The sequence below is a fragment of the Onychostoma macrolepis genome, chromosome 09 (genome assembly GCF_012432095.1).
Source record: "Onychostoma macrolepis isolate SWU-2019 chromosome 09, ASM1243209v1, whole genome shotgun sequence".
NCBI classification, from domain to species: domain Eukaryota; kingdom Metazoa; phylum Chordata; class Actinopteri; order Cypriniformes; family Cyprinidae; genus Onychostoma; species Onychostoma macrolepis.
Genome location: NC_081163.1, coordinates 3,862,781 through 3,881,763, shown reverse-complemented (window position 1 = coordinate 3,881,763; position 18,983 = coordinate 3,862,781). Strand labels below are relative to the sequence as shown.

The 18,983-nt window shown below is 38.1% G+C and overlaps 1 protein-coding gene across 2 annotated transcripts in view; it reads left to right on the top strand.

Moving 5' to 3' along the window:
- Positions 1 to 17,527, top strand: part of fign (fidgetin) — a 69,714-nt gene extending 52,187 nt beyond the window's left edge. For both annotated transcript variants that reach the window (XM_058787414.1, XM_058787413.1), the window contains exon 2: positions 9,654 to 17,527. In XM_058787414.1, coding sequence (XP_058643397.1) covers positions 9,662 to 11,875 — 2,214 coding nt within the window. In that variant the 5' untranslated portion in view covers positions 9,654 to 9,661 and the 3' untranslated portion in view covers positions 11,876 to 17,527. The remainder of the gene's footprint in view (positions 1 to 9,653) is intronic.
- The last annotated feature ends 1,456 nt before the right edge of the window (positions 17,528 to 18,983 follow it).

Below are 18,983 nucleotides of genomic sequence, written 5' to 3'. Positions count from 1 at the left end.
GGCATGGTGTTAAACACAAGCAAGAAAACAAACAAACAAATGTCTTTTGGACAAGAGGTTCATAATTGCTTCTCATGTTTGGACAGACGCATGTTGCTTTTTCAAATGCACGTTATAAGCGGCTCAATTATTTACTCAAACATTTACTACTGATCACAGAGCCGTACCTCACTGACAAGCTGCGCATAACAGCTTTCGCAAATTCATAATCACACTAAACCAAACTATTTAATTGTGATGGTTTCAATTCTGATTAATTGTGCAGCTATCTATCTATCGTTCTATCTATTGTTCTGTCGATTGTTCTTTCTAACATCTAACAATCTCTCTCTCTCTATCTATGTAGCTGTCTATATCGTTCTGTCTATCATTCTGTCTATCTTTGCACAGTTTGCATCATGAAAGTAACTGCAAGTACTACTCTCAATGTTGCTTAATTTTGTTTTGTCAGAATCTTTACTAATATCATAAATACTCATGTTGTCCAGCCCAACTGGAAATGCAACTGTAAAAAAAAAAAAAAAAAAAAAAACTTCCCTCACTGTCCTCCACTGCGATCAGGAAAATTGTGCGCTCTACGGCAGTTAGAGGGCCTTGACTAAATTTCTTGAGTAAATTAGGGGCTAAACGATGACCTCTGGTCTCCGGCAGCATTTGAACGAGGACGACATGGATTTTCAAATTACCTTTTAAGTTGATATGTAAGATGAATTGCCATAATGATTTCTAGTAGCGATTGAATTAGAAGCACATCCCAGACTCACTCCAAAAGAGGAGAAAGGGAAAAGGCGTGCATGTGAGAGAGATCAGTAGAGCGCTGAAACAAAAACATGAGCTTGTTTTTATTTATAAATGTAATTAATGTGTGTCCACACTATTTGCACGCTTGTCATATGGAGTCCTCTGTTTGAGGCACATGAAAGCAAGAGGCTCTCATAATTGTGTTTACATCCGCAGATAAAAATCCCTGGGCTGTAATGATCAGTAATTATAAATATTTTCCCGGGTTTTACAGGCCGCAGCCGCATCCATTGTGAGGCAGTGAAAGCAGGTTGCATGGCTTAATTATGACATTGCACAAGACTAAATGTAGCAGTCTGTGCGCGGCAGGCTAAACACTTCCACTGGCATAATCACACTCCGAGCTGACTTTAAAGAGCTCATTACTGTTAGCTTTCTAAAGAGCGCTTTATTAAACACAGTTACCTAATAAGCATCTTTGGTGGTGCAAATTGCCCAAAATGGTAATGAGTCTGATTAGGCCACGTTTCAATTATGACAGCTTCCTCCTAGGGCAACTGCGTCCATCCATCCACCCGCACCGAACGCCAGAGTGAGAACCAACGAAAACAGGCCTTTTATGCCACGGAATTCTGCTAGAAACGATTGCACGTCAATGCTAGGAAAGTGCTGGAGTATATTTTAGTGACTTTGTAGCGGTTTATTTATTCATTCATTATCGGTTTATTTTCAAACCTTTTGTGAAACTTGTGGTTGGTTTTGGTGACATTTTTTGGGCAGTACCTTGCAGTCTGATTGCTTAATATTGGGGCAGCAATGAATTAACAGTATTAAATTCAGGACGAATGAACAGCATCTTATCTCCATTCATATGGTGCAAGATCCTGAAACAACAGCAATAAGATCATGCAATCTGATGCATAGCCTATCTATTAAAAATGTGATGATAATATTTGTAATTAAGAAATTTTTAATAATTGTCATTTTAATTCTCTGCATTTTTGTCATTTCCAGTCAAAATATCTAAAATATCATCTTTAAAACAAGATTTATTTGCTTCTAAAATGTAATGCCTTTCAAAATTATCATTATCCCATTGTCTGTTGTGTGTGTGTGTGTGTGTGCAAAAAAAAAAAAAAAAGTGCAAAGCTTACAGTACTGTTAAAAGTTTTAGGTACCTGTGTAAAAATGCTGTAAAATGAGGATGCTGTCAAAAATAATGTCATAAATAGATTTTCTTTATCTATTAACTTAATTAAATCAACATTTGGTGTGAGCATCCTTTGCGTTTTAAAGCTGCTTTTGCCCTCGGTGCACCTGTGCATAGTTTTTAAGGTAACTTTGCAGGTAGGTTTCTTGAAGCGTCTTGGAGACGTTGCCACAGTTCTTCTGGATTTAGTCTGTCTCAGTTTGTTCTGTCATTCCAGACAGACTGGATGATGATCAGATCAGATCTCAAAAATCTCACTGGATTATTACAGTTAATGGCAAAATTAATGTTTGGAAATGTAAACTGATATTTCCTACTGACACACTACAGCAAAAGATAGAAATAACTGACTTAAAACAGTTTAATAAAACTTTATTTTTATTAGCCCATTGTCCAGTTGTACTATGTGTACTATAAATCTATTTGCCTTTGTTTGTAAGAGAAATAAAATGATTCAAGATATTTATTAAAATAATATCCTGTGCAATTTACCTTCTCAACTGATTTTGTTGTTTTATAGATTTTTAGATATTTTCAACAGGAAAACCAGACAAAAACAATTGAAATGCTAACAGATGTGATACAACAGCAGAAGCTGTCAGTCTGATGGGTATGTATGAATTAACAATTTAAATACAGCTCAGATGGAACTGAGGGACTCGTCTGATTTATCTGTGAGTATTTGAGCAGTCAGAGTGACCAAACTGCACATCTCTAGTCGATACACACACACACACACACACACACACACACCTCTCCGCCACCTCATAGCTTCCTTTCAGCAGCACAGTAATGAATTGAGAATGGTGCGAGCGGCTGTCCAATTTACGCACTGGGAAATTGGACAGACAGAGCGCAAGCTCGCCGCTGTTTGCTTAAAATCGGCCGAGGCTAGCCAGATTAATAGATCCGAAAAAGGTCAGCTTCTCTGTCTCATTGGCCATGATCACAGTGTCTGAAATTACACACTGCAGTGTATCGCCGCTCGCTCCCGCTCCCCCCGCCGTCCAAACTCAGTGTGTTGATCAGTGGCAGAACTAACAGAGCCATTAGATGAGCACAGATGATCAGTAATTACTGTCAGGTTTCAGCTTGTAATAGGTGAGGAAGTATGGCGTATCTTTAATCATTCAGATCAACTAATGGTTGGATGTTCAGAAGAGAAAGTTGAATATTTCTGAAGTTTAGCTCGTTTTTGTCATTGTGTGGTTGTGTAACTGGAGTAATTGTAAATGACTGGTTTCTGCTTCGGGAGCCAGAAAGTCAGTGTTTTTAGCATAAAAAATGAAACCAAAATTTCTTGCAAATCAAACATGGACAAAAAACTAATACTTGAGTAGAATAAAAGTCTATTGTGGTTTTTGGTTTTGAATTTAATGACCATTATATGTTTCTGAATGGCCAATAATTTTTTACACTCCGCATATTATCAACACGAACCTTATTTCATTTTGCTTTAAGTGAACCTTTATTTATTGTATTTTGGGTCATATTTTCTTTTACTTTGTGTAGTTTTGTTAATCATTTTGAGGATGTGTATGTTTGACATACTTCTACCCAGTACCAGTGTTTTATTATCAGTAAGTAATTTAGTTAAATTTATTTAATATTGCAATGTTTTTGTCATTTTTACTAGGTTTTTTTTGTTGTTGTTGTTGTTTTGCATCTATTGTATATAGATATTATTTCCGTTTAATTTTTTGTATTTCTTTTTAATATCAAGTTAAACTAAATAAAAATGTCACTGGCAAATAGCTGGGGGAAAAAAACAATTATATTTATATATTTTTTTTTTATATATATTTATTCATTTAACATTTGTTTTTATATATAGTTTGTTTTCAGTTTTAGGTAACTAATAACTAATAATTGCTTCTCCACACTTTCTCCACAACAATTAATTTATTTTACATGGTTTTTCTTTGCTATCTGTGACTTTCAGAAAAGACTTGCAACCCACCAGCACCAGATCATGTGCAAAATATTCAATGCACCTTAAGAATATCTCGTCTAATGAAGTCCCGTATGCAATCAATCAGTCTTGCCGGCTTTTGTTTGGCATCTCACCCAAATGAGTGACAATGGCCAGCGTAATCTAAGATTTTCCAGCCGTAAAGTAGACCAGCAGACAGTGGTGAATTAAACAAAAGGGGGTTTTGTGAGAAGTCAATCAGTGGAAATTGAGCTTTGGGGCCTCAGGCTGGCTCCTACCATCACTTTAATACGAATACAAGTGATTGTACGACTCTTCAGATTACATAGAGAAGAATTACTGCTTCTTAGGGCTGACGCTTGCTCTGTTCCTAAACCTAGTGAGCTGCCATGCTGCCTTCTAAGACAGCATCCTAACTAAGTCAAAGATTTGGAGCGCCCTACATAGACAACTCTAGTACAATTTTTAAGCACATTTTTTTTACTCTATATAATGAGACCTTATTGTAAAGTGTTATCAAATTTATGTACATAGACAATTTGTATTTTTGTATTCAATATTTATTTCTTAACTTTAGTTAATGTTACTTGTTGATTTTGTTTGTTCATGTGAATTCATAGTGCATAATGCTTACCAAATGTTATTGTTACCTAAAACTTTGAAAATAATTTTTTGTTAATTGAAATGTTGCCTTAGCAGCTACCTCAAATTAAGTTTGTTGAAGCACCAGAATTACAAACAGGAAATAAATAGAAACTAAAACTGAAATAAAAACAAATTAAACTTAGTAAATTAAAGTAAATTTTAAAAAGAACAAACACTAATAAAAATATGAATAAAAACTATATTAGTATATAAATAATACTCAAATAACACTGTTGCGTACAGACAAACTTTAAAGATGTATTTGTTTTAACTGTTGAAAATAACATTGTTTAATAAATACAAAAGAAGTAGTGTACATTTTTAGTTCAACTACTAATGTAGTTAATCCATGTTAACAAATGAGACCTTATTTAAATGTGTTTGTATTTTATTTATATTTAATTGAGTATTTTGGTAGCACTTTATAATATGGTTCCATTAGTTAACATGAATTAACAATGAAAAATACTTTCAAAGTGTTTATTACCTCAGTGTTCATTTTAACATTTCTAATTCATTATTTAAATCAAAAGTGTCTGTTAATATTATTTAATGCACCCGAGCTAACACATTTTTTATTAACTAACATTTACAAAGATTAATAAATAGTGTAACAAATGTATTGCTCATTCGTAGTTAATGCCTTCATTAATTTTGAACTAATAGGAATTAAAGTGTTGCCTTCCTTTGAATTATGTCTAGCCAATATATCGGTTGATCACTAAGACTTTATGAACTGCGACATGATTGTAAACTATAGTACGGTCACAGGAAGCACACTGTTGATCAGAGTGTTAATCGGCATGTTCCCTAAGAAGTTAGCGAGCTCACCGATGACAGATTAGAGCGGCCCGAGTGACACTTTTATACCTGTAGTAGCGATAAGGATGTGCTTTTTGTGTTATTTATGTTTGTGTCAGTGTTAACTGAAACTTGAGCTCAGCGTGGACTGGAATGAAGCTGATGATTTAGAGGAGTAGAGACTCAGACTACACATGATTCATCTTCTGCTTCTCTCTCTCTGCGTCTCGTTTTCCTCCTCCATCGTTCAATTATAATCCTCAAATCTTTCTCAAACGGGGCCGTCGCACAAAGCTCCCAATTCATGTTTAAACAAGCTATAGGGATGACACTGTCTGAAGGGTCAAAGTAAGCATATTGAATAAAAATAGAAAAGAAGCAATTTACAAATACTGGCACATACATGAGGTGAGTACTCCAATTCAAAGTGTCCAGAGCAACTCGCTATTCCCCCGTAAAATAAATCCTTGATGTCTCATTTCCAACTGCTTTAATCTTGTTGAGAAAGGTTTTATTTTTGTAATGGCTCGGTAATAGTGACGGGAAGTGAATTTGTTCTTTTGTTCGAGTGTAGTGCGTTTCATAAAACCCATCAAACCGCGAGACGAGAGCATTGTTTGAAATCTCTCTGTGTGCGCAGCGGAGGATTTCAACCTCTTGAAATGTCTTACTTTGTTGTAGAGCAAGTTAACACCCACATTCCTCACAAAGACCTGCCTGTGAGAGGAGCCGTATATAAATATATATATATATTCCAAAGTGGAACATGAAAGAAGAGTAATAAATGCATTAACAAGTGGATGTACAGAGGCAGGGAGATAGTCGAACCGCTGAATTCCCAAGGTAATTTTCACCGGCACTGCAAACGCATGCTTTTTACACTGTAAAAAAATGAAAAGCTTGTCCTCAGATGATAGCAAATATACATTCGGTGTTTAATAGGTTATTGAAGGACAACAATCGACATTTACAAGCATACATTTGTATTAAACATACTAAAATCTGATATCAAATTTCTTGTTTGCGGGTATATTTTATACATGCACAGTCAAAATTATTGTCAGTGAATGTTTAATATTTTATTTAACCTGACATTTGATCTATACAGTAGTAAACACTGGAAAAAAAAAAATTTTTACTCAGAAGTTGCTAGTAAATTTAATAAATAATTACAAAATGACAAGTGACCAGGGTTAATATTGTTAACTAAAATGAAAACTAAAATCAAAACCATTAAAAAAAGTTACATGAAGTAAAAGAAACTGAAGATTAACAAAAGATTAATGAAGTCAAATAAAAAAGTAAACATTTCTCATTTTAATTTAGTTTTTAACTTTATGTACTAATATAACTAAAACGGAAATAAATTAATAAAAATATATAAAATATAAAAATCAACTACATTTCTAAAATTGAAATTAAAAAAAGAAAATATGAAAAACCTAAAACTGTAATAGTGTCTCAATGATACTACTAATACAACATGAAGTAGAAAGACTGAAGTCGTATTTTCTTGTAAAATGTACTCCAATAATCTACCAGTGCAAAAAAAATCTGTTTCTTTTGTTTGTTTTCCTTGATACAAAGCAACAAAAAGCAGCAGTGTGTAAAATCTAATTTGTCTGCACAGTTAAATGCATGAGGATCTGTTGAAAAAATTATTTTTTATGTAGATGTCATATGTCACTTGCATCGGCATAATTGCACCAAATAATTTTACTTTTCACATTTGCATGCAGCAATTTTGCACTTACAAATGCTCACACTTTAGACCTGCTTTTGGAAATTGAATAAGGGAAAGTCTGGACTCTGATAATGAAAGGTATTTATTGCTAGCAAGTCTTACATAGGCGTTACATTGCTTATCAGTTGATAATCGTGCTAGAACTGACATCTGTCTAGATTTGCAGCGCTGGTTTTTTCCCTGGGCTTTATTAATGGGCTTGCTGGCATGTCTGCCATGTTCTTGCCAGCTTTCTTTGTCTTCAGCCTTTCTTAGTCATTAACTCACGGGCCTGACAGCCTTGCCAGCCAAAGCAGCGATCCCTTTGACTAAAACCTTGTAAATTAACACAATTAGCTCAGCATCATCCTGCTAATTAGCTCTGTGTGTGTGTGTGTGTGTGTGTGTGTGTGTGTGTGTGTGTGTGTGTGTCTGGCCAGGCTGCTGGGGGATTCAGGCGAGGGAAAACCACATGCCCATCTTCTATTGTAGAGAAAGTGCTCTGATATACACACAATACACTGATGGGGTATCAAAGGGGATTTATTTATAGAGACATAGTGAGTAGACATCCCAGACTCTGCAAATACAACTAGGGCTAGGTGATATATTAAATGTTTCGGTTATATTTGTGATGATTTTGCTTGCGATGCAAAATTAAGTAATATTGCAAATGCAGTGACTTCAGTGAACTCTTAATTTGCTCATTAAGTGACTGAAAGACTATGTAATTAGAGTAGTTTCATGATCCTTTGTCTCCTTACAAAGATTTTAGCTTCAGTAGTGAAAGCAGCATTTGAGTTGGTAAGCTCGATTCATCTCCATAAACCTGATCAAAGTGTCTGTTTCCATGAATTAAAATGATTTTGTTTCATTGCTCAAATGTTTTATTAAAAATATATGCATGTAAATATTGCATTGTTGTTTTAACTCTATATTGTTATATTGGTGGAAAACCTGGTTGTTTTTAACTAGATTTGTACTATATTTAGCTGCTTGCGTTGTGTGTGTGTATATGTGTATATATATATATACATAGACACATACACACACACTATGCAAGCAGCTAAATATAGTACAAATCTAGTTAAAAGATATATATATATTTGAGATTAATTGCTCTATTGTTTATTCCAATCGATAACAGATTTATTTTATTTATGATGCACATGCTACAAGGAGTGGTCATCTGTTTATATCATGTTTTGAGAGGTATGTTAAGCTTTAAATAGCCAATTGCCATTGAGTATAGGGAAAGGTACAGTCTTTAGGTAATTTGACAGGCTTTAGAGATCAAGGTACGTGGGCACATGGCTAAAAGCTCGTAAACGGCGTCGTTTTCTGTGACATCTTCTTTCTTCTTTGTGCCGTGAATAGTGTTTGTGAGTGCTTAGGCCCAGTAAGCTCAGATAAGCAGGAGGTGTGTGCACAATAACACGCCTGCTGGACACTGCAGCCGAACGCTGTTGTCATCAGAAGTCTATCTACAGACGGCGAGAGTGTGTGCGCGACCACCCCCGTCATCCTGTCGGCTCTTGAGTAAATGTCTCTTTGATAATCCCATGCTGTGTCTAAGATGACAGTGTATGTAACTGCTTGTGTTTGCAGATGGAGTTTGGGATTAAACTTGATGGTGGCTTTTGAGCCCCGGAGCCAATAAAAGACAGAGGCTGCGGAGAGAAAAGACAGCGAGAAAGAGAGAGGCAGAACCCAGAGCCTCAGAGTAAAAGAAGGAGAGAAAGGGGAGCATTAGAGTGAACGAGAGGGAGGCAGGCATGTTTTTTCCCCCTTTCCAGTTCCCTGTGCTCTGGGAGGCGGGCGGGCGGCAGACAGAAAGCTGTTGTAATTCATGCCGTGCTGTGAGTTTGTGTGATGAAAGCAGTAGAGCGCTGCCTGGGAGATTGCTTTGCTGCACTCCTCCAAGCAGATTTGAAACTGTCTGGGACTGCTTTAGATGAGAGTTGGATTATAGAGTGACCTGCGATGTCTGTGTCACTCGGCAGTGTGCAGGGTGCATTATACTGTGCTAACCAGGTGTTGGAGGCCCAAATCTGCACTGTTCCTGCGATACCAACTGTCAGCAGTGTCTGCGATATGAAGCCAGGACTCGCGGAGAGCTGGATGGGGGGGGAAAGGAAATGATATTTTACTCTTGTTGTTGCCGTTTGTGTGTATTGTTTCTTTTCAATAGCAGTTGCTTATTGGATCATTGATTCTGACGTGTCAAAAAAGAAAACCCTGAAAAGCCCAGTGGTCAACCAATGTGTTTTTAATGGCCAGCAATAATTTCTGTATAACACTTATTTTTCGCAATATTTACAGTTCTCTAAAAAAAATTTGAAAATGGAATATATGCATGAAAATGTTTTTAAACATTATGTAATTAACATTTGCAAGCCATAACTGTGCAAAACATATATTTGGCTCAAAATTAACTAAAAATTGTACTACCCATCAATGGGTGGCCACATGACCACTTCCGTTACAGTTATCAACTGAATTTCAGCCATTTCAGATGAATCAGCTAGGCAGATCTAGAAGCTTCTATTCATGAGTGCAAGTTTCTCACACCTGCTTGTTTTTGTTTGTTGATTGTTTAGGCTTAAAGATGCAGTGGACCCCAGAGCATGCGCAGTGGGCCGAGCAACATTTTGACATCTCATCCACCACACGTTCCCCCGCACATAAAGCAGAGGCATACCGCGGACACCTGCAGCGGACCTACCAGTATGCCTGGGCCAATGACGATATATCAGCACTGACGGCCTCCAACCTTCTGAAGAAGTATGCAGAGAAGTATTCCGGTATCCTGGAGGGTCCCAGCGAGCGGGCGCTCCTGTGCTCTTACTCCGAGAGTGCCCCAGGACTCTTGAACGGACGCAAGTCGGAGAGTGAAGCATGGCAGGAGGGGATCTACCCAATGAGCTGTGCTGCAGATGTGGTTTCTGCAAGTAAGACTGGCATGACGCCTGCCCTGCCTCCTCCAGATGTTACGGCAAGTGTCGGCAGCTCCACAGGGGTGCCGAGTAGCTTGAGCGAGCCCAGCTACTCCAGCAGTAACTGCGGGAATCATGCGTCTACTGCACTGCACTCGGGGATCCCCTCTCAGGAATTCGCTAGCAGTTACAATGGCTCGTACTTGCATTCCACTTACAGCGGTGGGCAAAGCACACCAGCTCTCCCGTCCCCACATCCCTCACCTTTGCACAGCGCTGGGCTGCTTCAGCCTCCACCTCCGCCACCTCCAACCCTAGTGCCCAGCTACAATGCAAGTTCCCCCAATCTCTCCAGTTACAATTACCCTCCAGCAGGTTATCCCCCACAGACTGCTGTTGCCCCAGGCTACAGCCCAGGAGGAGCACCCCCTCCCTCAGCTTACTTGCCCTCAGGCATTGCTGCCCCCACTCCCCTACCCCCTTCCACCCTTCCCGGTTACTCCTACCAGTCCCACAACCATGCGCCAATTGCACCAACACCTTTGAACGGCAGCTCGGCCAATACACTGAAAAGGAAAGCGTTTTACATGACGGGCCAGGGAGATATGGACTCCAGTTATGGAAATTTCAACTACAGCCAGCAGCGTTCTGCTCAAAGCCCCATGTACAGAATGCCAGACAACAGTCTTGTTGACTCAACCAGGGGGAATGGATTTGACAGGAACGCTGACACATCATCTTTGGCGTTTAAGCCCACAAAGCAGTCAGTGCCACCGGATCAGCAGCGGAAATTCGGCAGCCAGTCCGGCAGGGCACTAACCCCTCCTTCTTACGGATCCTCCAAAGGTTCCTTGGGATCCCTGCGGCCAGGCGAGTCTTTTGGAAAGTTCGGTTCCCCCGTTTTGAGTGACCACGGTGACGACAACAGACAGCATCACCCCCATTCCATTGGCACGGCCACTTCATCCAGCCACCCTGCTGAGGAGCAGTTAAAAAACAGCGATGCTAGTTTGGTAGAGATGGTCACCACTGAGATTCTGCAGCAGACACCCCCTGTGGACTGGAGTGACATTGCTGGACTGGAGATGGCAAAAGCCACCATCAAAGATGAGGTCCTGTGGCCTATTCTGAGGCCAGACATGTTCAGCGGTATGGCCACATTACCTCGCAGCATCCTTCTCTTTGGACCTCAGGGCACGGGCCGGACTCTGCTCGGTCGGTGTATGGCCAGTCAGCTTGGCGCAGCTTTCCTCCTCCTTAGCGGCTCCGCACTGGTCACAAAATGGCTTGGAGAGGGCGAGAAGATCGTCCAGGCCTCGTTCCTTGTCGCTCGCTGCCGGCAGCCTTCAGTGGTTTTCATCAGCGACGTAGATCTGCTGTTGTCTGCCCAGTTGAGTGAAGAAAGTCCTGTGAACCGAATCAAGAGTGAACTCCTCCTCCAGCTCGATGGAGTTCTAAGTTCTCCAGAGGAACATGTTCTAGTAGTATGTTCCACCAGCAAACCCGAAGAGATTGATGAGTCTCTACGAAGGTACTTTGTTAAGCGGTTGCTCGTCCCCTTACCGGATGCCACCGCACGACACCAGATAATCAGCCAGCTGCTCTCACAGCACAACTACTGCCTCAGCGACAAAGAGGTTGCACTGCTTGTTCAGCGGACAGACGGCTTCTCTGGGTTGGATGTGGTCCGACTTTGCCAGGAGGCCATGGTTGGTCCTCTCCATGGCATGTCCGGCGCAGACCTTTCCGGAATGATGCCAGGTCAGATGAGACCGGTGTCATACCAAGACTTTGAGAATGTGTTTTGCAAAATCCAGCCCAGCATATCACAGAAAGAACTTGATACATACACTGAATGGAATAAGATGTTTGGTTGTAGTCAGTAAAGAGCAAGGGTGTAATGAAATCTGTGGGGTGACCTCCTCTACTCTTAGAGGGGATACAATTCAGAATTCTTTGGGTGACACATGCAGTTAAACAGTGTGGTTATTACAAATGTAGATGACCCCTAAAGAAGAACCTGAAGGACGGTCAGATACAGTTGAATGATGCATGGCTGTACTTAAGTCAAGGTCTGGCCCTTTGCACATAATCCAGACAGAGAAATACTGTTTTCTGGGCTCAGTACTGCAGACGCAGAGCTCCGCTTACCGAGGAACTCTGTAAGTGAGGACAAACTTCTTTGTGTGTAAATATCATTCTGCTGTTTTTGAGATTTTGTTGCTATGAAGTGCCTGAAGTGGTGCTTTATTGATTTGTATTTGGATTTGTTTGCCTCACCATCTACATTGGTGGCATGTGCTAATATAGAGAGCTTTAACATGAAACTAAATCAGACATGTTCTTTTCGTTCCTTTCCTTGTTTTCGACACTTCTCTCAAAAGAACAACAGTATTCCTCAATCAAGTCTGACCTGTAGACCCCAGGAAGGGCAGGAGAAGGTCCATGTTGTACTTTGAATCTGGATCCTAAGTTATGAAATTCGTTTGTTTGATTTTCTTCAAAAACTCAGGAAAGTGATTGTGATTTGTACAGTACCTCAAAAAAGATTATGCGATAGCACTACATACTGCTGACTACATTGGGTTTGGTTTCTAATTTGCTTCTAAAATTCTAGGTTTACCTCAACCAATTAAAAAAATGAAAAGGATATGACTATGAATGTAACCAGAACATTTCTGGGTTGTTTGGAAGAAAAATTTGGGGAGTTTCTTTTTCCTCTGTTATATTCTTATTGTTCTTTCTAAATTACATTTAAATTCCATTGTGGACATTGCTTTAAGTTTTGAAAGCAGAATTGTGTGCCAGTATTGACTACAGCACCTGTTCCTCCCTGCATAGCACAGTTCAGACTCTACAACGAACGCTCAGAGATGGGCACTATCTGTTGTGTAGATAAGGTTCGTCTGAAACCACATCCACGCCAGAGTATGCAGTAGACGTTAACATTTGCGTGTTTGTCTCCTCTCTGCAGAATAGAGTTGGGGTGAACCAAAACTTTACAAAGAGGCTACCAGATTCTTGAAGTGGAAATATTTTCACATTCTTCGTAACAGTTACGTACGTTTTGTTTTTGTTTCGGACTCTGTCCTGCTGCTGTGTGGTGTTGGTGTAAAGATATCTGAAGGATCACGTGTACCCTGCATTCTGTTCTACCTCAGTTTAGCACTATTTTCTCTGCAACTAGAACAGAAAGATGAGAGCTTGGTGTCTTCAACCTCTTTAGGTTTGCTCTGCTCTGAAGCCTCCATAAAGAACAAGCTGCCTTTTTTCCAAAAAAAAAAGAAACAACAAATGTTTGTCTCACACTACCTGTGCAATTCTTCTGCTTCGAGTGCCCAGATGACTCTAAACACCCCTTTGTGTAAACACACACGCATATTATTGATGGGGTCTCTGTGGGGCCACTTACTGGGGCCACGTTGCCTAAAGCCAGAAACATACTCTACGCAAGTATGCAAGTGCTTATAGCAACGCAGGTTAAAAGATTGCTAGTGTTGTTGCTTTCCAAAATGCTTCAAACTACAATTCATAACGTAATGCAAGTGACACTAAAGTATCATTACTATAAACCTCTTCTACATTTATGCTGCATGCCAATTTGCATACTGTTTGTCCTAAATAGTGTTCAAAATTATAATTACTGTGTCCTAAATGGTTGTAGGCTAAATGAGTGTTCCAAAGGTACTTGTGTGGTTCCATGCACACTTTAATGGTTAATATTGCCCACAACCCAACCCATCAATTAGAACTACAAAATCAAATAAAAAGTGTTTAAAAACTACAAACATGGTGGGACATGCGAGACTGACGGTTAAGTATAGAAAGTTTGTGATTTTATTAATCAGTATCTAATCTGATAATAAATATATATATTTAACGATTTCCACATTATTATATAACATTGCAAACTTTTTGTAAAGATATGTTTGGTCATTAACTTTTAAATGCATCTTTATGCAAACAGACTGACAGATCAATGTGCCACTTAATTTATCTCCAATATGGTAGAAAACTAAATTAAATGCAATATGGAGGATGTTAACTCTGACAAGATGATTGACAGGGTAGTTTAAACAGTGATGATATCCAACATAACCAAGCAACAGATCGGTCTGTTAAAGACGCAGTTATGATGAAATTGTATGTACCAAAGAGAACATACTTTTAGGGCTTAGTATAAGGCGGCGAATTGGGATGCAGCATCAATACAGCTATTATAATGGCGGCACAACAGTTTATTTATAGAATCTTGCTGAGCAAGTTAGTCAAGCTCTTTATATTTTTATGTTTGTACACCCGGTTTCCTGGTGCAGACATTTGAAGGAAACTCTATCACCCCCTTGAGTATGGAGGTATCTTACTTCGTGCAACAGGCTCTTGCAATGCTTTAACTAAGCTTTTGCATTTGTGTACTTGCATACAGTATGTTTCTAGCCCAAGGTAGCACAGGATGTTGGTAACTGTAAGAGGAAACTTGTGTTTGAATGTATTTTTTGCTTGTTTCTTGATATGTTTACTTTCTCTGATAGTTTGTGTCGGCTTTTTTTGTCTAGCACTAGAGAGTTGAAGCGCTGTGTCTCAATCAGTCTCTCTCTTTTTTTCTGCCTTTATATCATGTGTCTCAAATGTTGGAAAGGATGCACTGTTTTCAACTTTTTTTTTTTTTTTTTTTTTTTGTCTTTTGTCCACTGCAGTGTAATTTGACACCATTTTAAGGTGCTTATTTAGCAGTTGGAGGCACCAGACCTCCAATACATGTGTATATATGACATATCCTTGAAGAAATATCTGCTTTTTTGACAGACATCCAGATAGTCTTTTCAGTAGCTGTGAGACACCACTTTCTTCACAATGTTCGTAAAGTGATATGTACACCCAAAGGACTACGATTTCTAGCCTTGTTTTGTCGTCTAAAGTGGAAATTTTTTTTTTCTTCTTAAATGGTATTTTCATTCTGCTTTCTTGTTTTTGTTTTGTGTTGTTTTGAAAAGTTACTATTGTGCAATTTGTCAAATGCACTTTTAACGTTTTGTGTTAAAGCCTATCACACTTAATTGTCCTCCCTCAAAACCAAAGCGAACAAAACTATTTAAGATCAAAAACTGATCCATATCTCTGAAGATTTGAATTCATCCACACATTTAGGGAAATTTATATGGGACATCACCTGTGATATCCACAAAGTTTAGCTCTCAGTTTTGTTGAAAATAATCGTACTCTGGATTTCAAAGCCAAATAGCACTGATGAACAAAACCCACACTGACCCTGAAAAGAAAAATGATCTTTCAGTCCTACCGCTGGTGTTGAGTTTAGGGCTGGTGCTCTACGCTAATGTTTGTAGCCTAAATGCCCTTGAACAAAACAGATTACTGCATTTTACTCTTGAAAGCTCTTTGTAATTGGTTAAAGGAATGCTCTTGACAGCCTTAGTAGCATAATATCAATTAAGACAGAAAATAGTTTTGGGCTCGACACTCCTTTTAACGCAAACCAAGGTCAATGTAACATTTACAAGAACACAGGGCCAGTTATTTTTGTTTGCAAATTCTAACCAATATTATAGACTAGATTAAGACTAGTTTGATTTAATATAATTTACTATCTTTGTTCAAGCTGTATCCCATTTTTTTTTAACTTCAGTGTCATGAAACGGAGTACAGTAAAGCCAACAACTCGCAGGAATTATCATGATATTCAGGCGTTCATCCACTAGAAAAGTATTCCCACTTCAGAAAGGTCAATTTAAACAAATTTACAGTTTTGTGCTGCATAATTCATGTAAGTACTTTAACAAAAATGCTTTTAAACCCTCCAGCACTCTTGACCTGTTTACTTCCATTCTAAGTGTTACTGTAACTATGAATTTTGATTTGTTTTTTTTTTTAAAACTGAGGGATTAGTCCAAATGATTTTCAGCGGTAATCAATATTATGCCGTCGATAGAGCTTAGCTTGCATTGAACCGGAACATTCCTTTAATTGATTGCAAAGAAAAAGGAAATGTGGGAACATCCAAAAAGTACAAAGTTATAAAGCACATCTCCTGTGTAGATATGAATACACTTGATTTTGTTCTGTTCTTCTCCGGTTTGTGTGTTAATTTGCTTCAGCGCTGTTGTGGATGGTTGTTTCTTTCAAGTGTCACCAGTGTTTGTTTTTCAACCATTATTCTTTACGACCATTTCTACCTCATTGCTACATATTGACATGTAGTACCTATGTTCTGTCTTTTTTGAATGTCACACATTTGTATAAAAGAAAATAAAACAGAAAAACGTATAAAAACAATTTAAAAGAACAAAAAAATGAAGAAAAAAAAAAAAGAAAAAGGCTTGTTCTTTAACTTGAGCAGTCTACCTCAGAAAGACTGTCTGTCCGTACACTGAGCAGTGGAGAGTAGCTGCACATACTGAAAAGACACATTAGGCAGACGATGCACACTGACCACACCAACTCGACGATTCGTTATGCCGCCGCGATCTGGGATATTGTGGACTGTATAGGTCTTCTCCAAGGTCTCTACATGCAAATTTTTCCTTTCATTTTTCAATTGAAGTAAATCGCTTTCCCCCTTTGTGAACTGTAGTGTGCATGTGGATGTGTATGTGTGTGCACTTATTATGAAGTGTGTAAGTGTGCATTTTTCTATATGAAAATTCTATATGAAATGTAGGTACATTTCATATACCATATTTGTACATGAGATACACTTGCACATTTGTGTACTTAATGTACATTCGTTATTAGTATAACATTTTGAAACGCACCACATACATGTTAATATGTGTGTGTATGTACAATATTGCCATAATTACATTCAACGTAAATGTATTTTCATGTATGCATAGGGACAAAGGACAATAAAAGATCATTCAAATGCTTTTGAAACGTCGTGTTTTATTTTTCTTTTCTGTTGCATTCCAGATGCATAAATTTTAGTTCAAATCTCTCTATGAATCTCTCAATGCTTTTGCTTTTCTGCATTGAAATTAAATGACATGGTAAATGGAAAGATGTATTTGAGAGAGACCTATACACTGCACAATATATCAAACATTAAGGTGTTTTTTGTGAAGTTCCACACCAAAAAAAAAAAAAAAGTTAAGTTACTCATAACTGGGCACCAGCATAGACATCCAGTTAAAGCAAAATCTTTTTTTCTTTTTTTTACATTTATGATTGTCTTTAATTTTGTTTGGAAATGCACACTCATTTTCATGTGTGAATGTACAAATTTATAAATGCTAATGGATTTTCAGGAGCCAGCCAATAAAATCTAATCTAACATCTGTACAAAACTATTAACCCCCTCAAATGGTAGGAAATTGTATTATTTCACTCTCTCAATCAGCTGCAAATACAGCTTGAATTATTTATGATCATTTTAGGATGCTTTTCTGTAAAGCAGCTTTGATTGTGAAAAGCATTTTGCAACATTCAATACTTAAATTTTGATATTTATATATGTACTCTGAATTGGTGTATACATGATATACTGTGGATAAAATAACACAACAGTTTGGATTCTATCTTAAGCTCCCTTAGTAGTATATTAGTGCACTATTTTGGACAGAGCCTTTGAGTGATGTTTGAAAAAAAAAAAAAAGTGTATATATATATATATATATATATATATATATATATATATATACATATATAATGATTTTGAACTTGCGCTGAGACTTTAGAAAGGGCCTGAAGTTGTTCTTTGGTAAAGTTTTTACAATACAACCCATTTAAAAGGCTGTGCACTTTTGCATTTAACAAAAACTAAAGCTTTTAAAGCACAATACCTGGAGTTTAAGCAGCACATTTCCAGCGTGCACGCCTTAAAACGAGTCGTCCTGATGCTACCCAGTAATTACGCTTCTGAAAGATGACCATTAGCATCTGTTTCCAAAACCATTTGCTGCATTTCTTAAATACAGTTTCCATTGTTTGTGATATTTCATTATTCTTCGTTTCGAATAAGACATTCCATTAATGCCCTGGATTCCCCCCCTCCCCCCCTTTTTTTGATGGCATAATTATGTAGTTGGATGGTCTATGCGTGGGAAGCTGCAGTACAATTAACATCGGGAAGTTGGTGCATTTGGTGCCCATGGCTGTTTCATTTGTAAAGAGCTGTGTGTCATTTCCACGGCTGTACATGTTAAAATACTCTCTCCTAATGGATGCAATTCAACAGGGTCCTCCACAGAAACGCAGGAAGCGTGCTTGCGACGAGCGGACGATGAGAAGTATTTTTTATCGAGGTGATCATATTTGTAATTTATGTCTTAAATACAGAAAGAAGGTGAACGTCACATGCAGTTTGTGTTTATGGCCTCTTTGTGGGAAGATAAATTCACGCAAACGCCTTCAGAATCAGACACTAATGGGAGACACGTTGTAATTGCTTTCTCATGTTGACTGTACATTTCCTTTTTATTTCAAATACCTGGAAGGTTGCCTCAGTGTTCATTAAAATGCAATTAATTCTGCAACTCTGCTGTTGAGAGCATGGTGTCTGCAAGTCTCCTTTACTTCGATATAGGTCACAGCGTGGCAGCCAATACCGGCTAGTGTTGCTGAGTCATGCATCGACTGATGTTGGCTTCTAATCAGGAGGCTTTAGCACCATCAAACGTCTCTGGTCACTTTTTATTTCCTTAAGCTCGTCCTTAATGCCACAGCTCAGTTATCACACATTTGTATTGCTCAGCAACATTTAATGCTTTATATCATATTTATTCATATGATTGGACCAATGAACGCATATATTATTGCTTCTTTTTGTTATTTTTAATTTAAATTTTTACAGAGGGGGTTTTGGATGTCTTTTATTAATTCACTCCATAAATCAGAAAATACTGTCAAATGTCAGGTGGAGGAAAAAAAAGTAATTTTCACCGTGATTTTAGGAATAAAATGTTGAATAATATCAGGCAAATTATGCATGCATAAACTCGTCTGTAAAAGAAAATTCAGAATACAGATAGGAATAAAACT